This window comes from Corylus avellana, chromosome ca1 (assembly GCF_901000735.1).
Source record: "Corylus avellana chromosome ca1, CavTom2PMs-1.0".
Lineage (NCBI taxonomy): Eukaryota > Viridiplantae > Streptophyta > Magnoliopsida > Fagales > Betulaceae > Corylus > Corylus avellana.
Window position 1 is genome coordinate 29,386,250 of NC_081541.1, and position 6,204 is coordinate 29,392,453.

A 6,204-nucleotide genomic window follows, 5' to 3' on the forward strand; every position below is an offset into this window, starting at 1 on the left:
GCAAATCCCTAAACCTAAAAAATACTCCTCCAAGCAAAAGACCCCCTAGTACCATTTGATGCTTCTAGAAAGGTACATCTAGAAAAATATTTGACTTTGATAATCCGACCTGCCAAACTATTCGAATTCTGCAACAACCTCCAGCCTTGTTTAGCTAAAAGCGCTCTGTTAAAACAATAAATATCCCTAAATCCCAGCCCTCCTTGATTCTTTGAGCAACCCATCTTCTCCCATCTCATCCAATGTATTTTCTTTTCATCATTCTTGGGCCCCCACCAAAAACCTTTACATAAGACCATTCAGATCATTACATAGTTTCTTTTGTAGCAAGAAAATACTCATGTTGTAAGTCGGAATTGCTTGAAGAACAACTTTAATAAGAATCTCTTTCCCAGCTTGTGAAAGAAACTTCACCTTCCAATCTGAAATTCTTTTCCTCACCCTTTCAGTGATATGTTGAAATTCCCTAACACGGGATTTCCCAACCAACGACAGTAACCCCAAATAGTTATCATACCTTTGAGAGGATGGAACACCAATCAAATTTAGAATAAGAGCCCGAGCCTCGGCACTGGTGTTTCTACTAAAGAAAACTGTCGTCTTATTTCTGTTTAACCTTTGCCCCGAAGCATTTTCATAACATTCCAGAATAAATGCAAGGCAATGCCAATAAGATAATGTAGCCTTGCAAAAGAGAAGACTGTCGTCAGCAAAGAATAAATAGTTCAATTGGGGCCCTCTTGGAGAGGTTGGGACCCCCTAGATATCCATTCCTCTCTGCCTGATGAAGTTTGAAACTAAGAACCTCAACACACAAAATAAACAGGTAAAGGGACAAAGGATCCCCTTGCCTTATACCTCTTGTTGGGCAAATGAACCCCACCGGCCACCCGTTTACAATAATCAAATAAGAAACTGTGGTCAAACATTTCATGACAAGCCGCACCCATCTTTCAGCAGAACCCATCTTCCTCATCACCTCCTCCATAAACATCTACTCCACTCAGTCATAAGCTTTACTCATCTCAAGTTTGAGGGCCATATAACCCACTTTTCCCCACATCTGAGTGTGCATGGAATGTAACGTCTCATACGGCGCTTTGATTTTGAGAAATTATTATAGGCAAAATAATTTTCAGCCGGTTAGCAAGTACCTTGGATATGATTTTATAACCCACATTACATAAGCTTATGGGTCGAATATCAGTCACCTTGGTAGGTTTTTGCTTCTTCAGAACAAAAGCAATATGAGTGAAATTCATAGTTTCCTCCAAAGCACAAGAATTAAAAAACTCAAAAAAAGCATTACATACCTTAGGACCCACAGCGGCCCAATTGTCGAGATAAAAACACGTTGGAACCCATTAGGGCTAGGTGCTTTCAGTGGTGACATTTGGGCCAAAGCAGTGCTAAACTCCTTTGCCGAAGGCTCCTTGAGAAGTTGATTATTTTAAGCCATGTAAACTTAGGTCCCTTAAAACCAAGATCTTTGAGGTGTGTATAATCCAAAGCTTTCTAAAATCAACCATCTGCCACAAAGGTCTACGGATAGTTCCAAAATTTTCAGAATCCACAGCAATTTCATTGAAATCGCCAACACACAACCAAGCTTCAGGTTGAAAAGAACGCAACAATTTAAGTAGACTCCAAGATTCCTTCTGCCTTCCCACCTCAGGATGTCCGTAAAACCCTGTAAATTTCCATGGATGTAAACAATCACCCAATTTGACAACAGCATTGATATAGCGTCGACTATAATTTTGGATATCTACACGCACACTCTCCCTCCACATCAAAGCTAGTCCCCCACTACGACCCACGCAGTCCACCTTACTTGGAAAACCCACAAAACATTCATCCATTCCATGAGGATTTGAAGTTGCAAAAATATCTCGGAAATAATTCAAAAATGCCTCATCAATCAATTCCGGTGTTGAACGTTCCACCCCACCCTCATCAACTATGTATGAAATATGATTGGCCCGACGTCATTGATTCACACAAGCGTGATAGTAGCTAGTATTTTGACCCCCATGCTTTAGCCAATGCTCTTTAGCAAGCTATCTCCACTTGAGATCTTGTTGCTCCACCATACTTGTAACATCCCCAACCCGTTAAGGCTGAGTTTTGCCACTTTTTTTCTTTTACAACAAAAGCTTTTGCAAAGATCTGTAAGGTTTATCAAAGTACTTGATTTTAGAGGATATGATCAATGTATAAAACATTCTTCAAGAGATTTTATTACAAGCAAAATTAGTAAACATTAAACTTTAGTTGCGGAATATCATATTATTACAATAACTGATATAAAAAGACTTTGAAAGTTAATAATTATTCTCGCCCCCATTCCGGCCTCCTACTCCAGCGTCCTTTCTACCTGAAAACAAGAAATAAAACTGAATGAGCCCAAAGGGAGCCTAGCAAGTAAAATCCACAACCATAAATAGTTTTACTCATTGTTCTCAATTTTAAAAATTATTTTCACAAATAAATATACATCAAGCCATAATAATAATTGTATGTACGGTTGCATCTTCCATAGCATATACGTACTATTACATATATTAATAGATCATCGTCATAAATCATCTTTATAAATCATCATCATAATGCATCATTATAAATCATCATTGTAAATCATCATAGTATATTATCATTTAAATTATATTATCATTTTCTCATATTATGACCCATGTACACTGTTACCCCTGTGTATGAGGGTTGCGGGTCTTTGTGACCATGGCACTGAACTGTGGCCTCAGCCATGCCCGACCGTCAATTAACTCTTTTCTTGGTGTACTCAACGGTCATGTTGATGGAATACCACCTTCTAGCATAGCCTCCTTCAGTGGTTTCAGCTCCATCCGAGTATCGTACCGAACTCCTCTCATCCTTACTTATCTTGGGGCCAAAAATACTCTCCTCCATACATGTGCCCTCATTTCATAAACATTTAACTCATTTCTTGTACTTTTCTGTGTACTTCTTTTAATGCATCTTAGGGCAACATGTAGGAGGGTTTATCATTATTCTTATTTCTTATAATCAACATCTTTTCACAAAATTCTTTTTCTCAAATCTTTCATGCATGCCACATAACTTCATAATATGTGAATAAAATGAATATTTACAAAAATACATAAATGACATGATAACTTTAGAAGGGTAGTGAATTTACTTACTTCTAAACTGAAGCTAAAAAGTGGTCTGAAAGATCTAGTTGCCCCAATCTGACTAACACCACTAGTATATCTTTTGAAACTAATTTCTCAAGTCCGTTCTCTCTCGTGTTCTTTCTTTCTTGCAACGCTTTGTCTCGCCATTTCTCTCTCTGTTTCGTGTAAACACTTTCAGAAAGAAGAAAGACCGAATAGAAAACGGAAGAAGGAAGAATATGTGGAAGAGAAGGGAGAGGAGATGAGTGGTGAAAATTGTGATGGGGGAGAGCTCTATTTATAGGAAAAAAAACCAAATACTATTCCGCCTTTCATTTACAATTCTACCCTTCATTTACTATTTCACCTACCAAATACTATTAGACCTACCATTTATTATTCTACCTACCCTATACTATTCTACATTCCAAATACTATTCCACCTTTCATTTGCTATTATACAACTACCAATCTCCAATTACCATTCATACAATATCATAAATTCGTCAAGAATTAATATCCCTAATATGAATATTAACATAATCATAGCATCAAATTAATATCTCTAAAATAAGACTTTCAAAATCTGGGGTGCTACAATACTGGCCACCTCCGATTGTAAAATTCTCACTTCGTTCAAATCTAGCACTCCCTCAGCCTCCTGAATTAATCATAGCGCTTCTGTTTTTGCTGTAATAGAATCCTCCTTTGGGCATCTATGAGCACAGCTGCACTATATAAGAAGAACCCTTTGACTACGGTCAAGCCTCCCAACCACATCATGCCATGTTATAGGTTGAACAGATTTTGGTCTCCACTCATTTTTAATCACCTCTTTGTAGACCAATTGTTTGCCCCACCTCACATCATATCTGAACCTACGTGGTGGCCATTGCTGTGCAACGCGTTGTAAAGTGATAAACAAAGGAGCATGATCTGATGTACAAGCAGCTAAAACATTTAACTTTACCACCTGGAAAATATCAAGCCACACAGAATTCTCCAATGCTCTATCCGAGCGTTCTTTTATAAAATTGTTACCATCTTGCATGTTAAGCCACGTAAACTTAGGTCCCTTAAAACCAAGATTTGTGAGGTGCGTATAATCCAAAGCTTTCTAAAATCAACCATCTGCCACAAAGGTCTACGGACAGTTCCAAAATTTTCAGAATCCATAGCAATTTCATTGAAATCGCCAACACACAACCAAGCTTCAGGTTGAAAATAATGCAACAGTTTAAGTAGACTTCAAGATTCCTTCCACCTTCCCACCTTAGGATGTCGGTAAAACCCCGTAAATTTCCATGGATGTAAACAATCACCCAATTTGACAACATCATTGATATAGCGTCGACTGTAATTTTGGATATCGACACACACACTCTCCCTCCACATCAAAGCTAGTCCCCCGCTACGACCCACGTTGTCCACCTTACTTGGAAAACCCACAAAACATTCATCCATTCCATGAGGATTTGAAGTTGCAAAAATATCTCGGAAATAATTCAAAAATGCCTCATCAAAAATATATAGGTGAGAATGGATTAACAAATGAAGATGAGCATACAGCTGATGCAGAAGGTGACCATCGTGGATCATCACAAAGTATGTGTAGATCTTCATATCTTAATCACTTGTAATATAATCTAGTTATATATAGGTTTGCACTTTCAAAATAGTTAGATATAGGCTTGTAATTTAATATTTTCTTTTGGTTTTGTTATTTGTAGGTAATCATTAAGTGACGTATGTATACTTGACTTGTTAGGTTAGGTACGTATTTGACGTCAGATGCTAAGTGAACCCGTTGATATATTTTAATTCATATGCACTATACAATTTTTGTAAACTCTTTTAAGAGGTGGTACACTTTGTGTTTATGATATCGTTTTGGATATTTTATTTCATATGTATGGTACAATTTTTGTTAAATCTTTAAGATGTGGTACACTTTGTGTTTATGATATCATCACTTTGGATTTAGATGTCTTATGAGATATGAGATTGTATATATGGATTAGATATGTATTGTGAGATATGCATAAGATTGTATGAGATTAATGAATGAAGAAAATATTTATGGATTAATTCAATATTTTTGAAGAAAATACGCAATACAATATTGTATTGCATATTGTATATCAGGGGAAAATAAAAAATATATATGAATTGCATGGAGAAAACATTTTCTCCATATATTAATTATTGGAGGCACTTCACGGTGTGGCAGCACTCCCATATAGAAATAGGGGTGCTTTACATGCAAGCGTCCCCTTTTATGAAAGGGGGCGTTTGCCCACCTGAGCGCCCCCTTCTTAGAATGAGGGCGCTTCCAATGCAAGCGCCCTCTTTTAAAAAAGGAGACGCTTGCCTCGAAAGTGCCCTCATGCCCTCATTCTAAAAAAGAGGCCCTTGCCTAGGAAGCACCCTCATTCTAAAAAGGGGGTGCTTGCCTAGGAAGTGCCCCCTTTTTTAAATGGAGGCGTTTTTCACTACTAAGCACTCCCTTTTTAAAAAGGGGGTGCTTTGTTCTAAGCGTCTCCTTTTCGAGGTGCTTTTTAGTAAAAAACGTCTCAAACTTAAATTCTAGTCGCCATAGAAACCAACGTGTTCCAAGTACCCCTAATCAAGCGTTGCGAAATCAATAGAGACGTCTTTTTTGGCCAAAAATGCCCCTAGTCGCCATAAAAACCGATGTGTTCCAAGTGCCCCTAATCAATCGTTGCGAAATCAATAGAGACGTTTTTTTTTTTTTGCCAAAAATGCCCCAAAGAACCATGTCACTAAACCTTTTTTTTTTTTTTTTTTGGTGGTGCGCGCCCATCCTCCTTTGTTTTTGTCATGCCACCTTCTTATAATTGAAACCCGCAACCAAGGCCCATATTCATTCTTGATCTTTGCTCCCGGCTTACTTCTTATCTCTCCTTTGGTGCACCCTGTACACCCATGCCAGATCATTCCACACCGAAAACAGAAGTGGGGAAGCCACTCATACTGAAAATTAATCCAGATGGTACGATCTTTCAACTTTAACATTCTTCCTTGAGCC

At 37.8% G+C, this 6,204-nt stretch overlaps 1 protein-coding gene across 1 annotated transcript; it reads right to left on the minus strand.

The window, feature by feature from the left end:
• Positions 1-285: 285 nt before the first annotated feature.
• Positions 286-1,862, minus strand: LOC132169351 (uncharacterized). The gene is made up of 2 exons (XM_059580401.1): positions 1,527-1,862; positions 286-684 (listed from the first exon to the last, which is right to left on the minus strand). The coding sequence occupies exons 1-2, from the start codon at positions 1,860-1,862 to the stop codon at positions 286-288; spliced, it is 735 nt and encodes a 244-aa protein (XP_059436384.1).
• Positions 1,863-6,204: the final 4,342 nt, after the last annotated feature.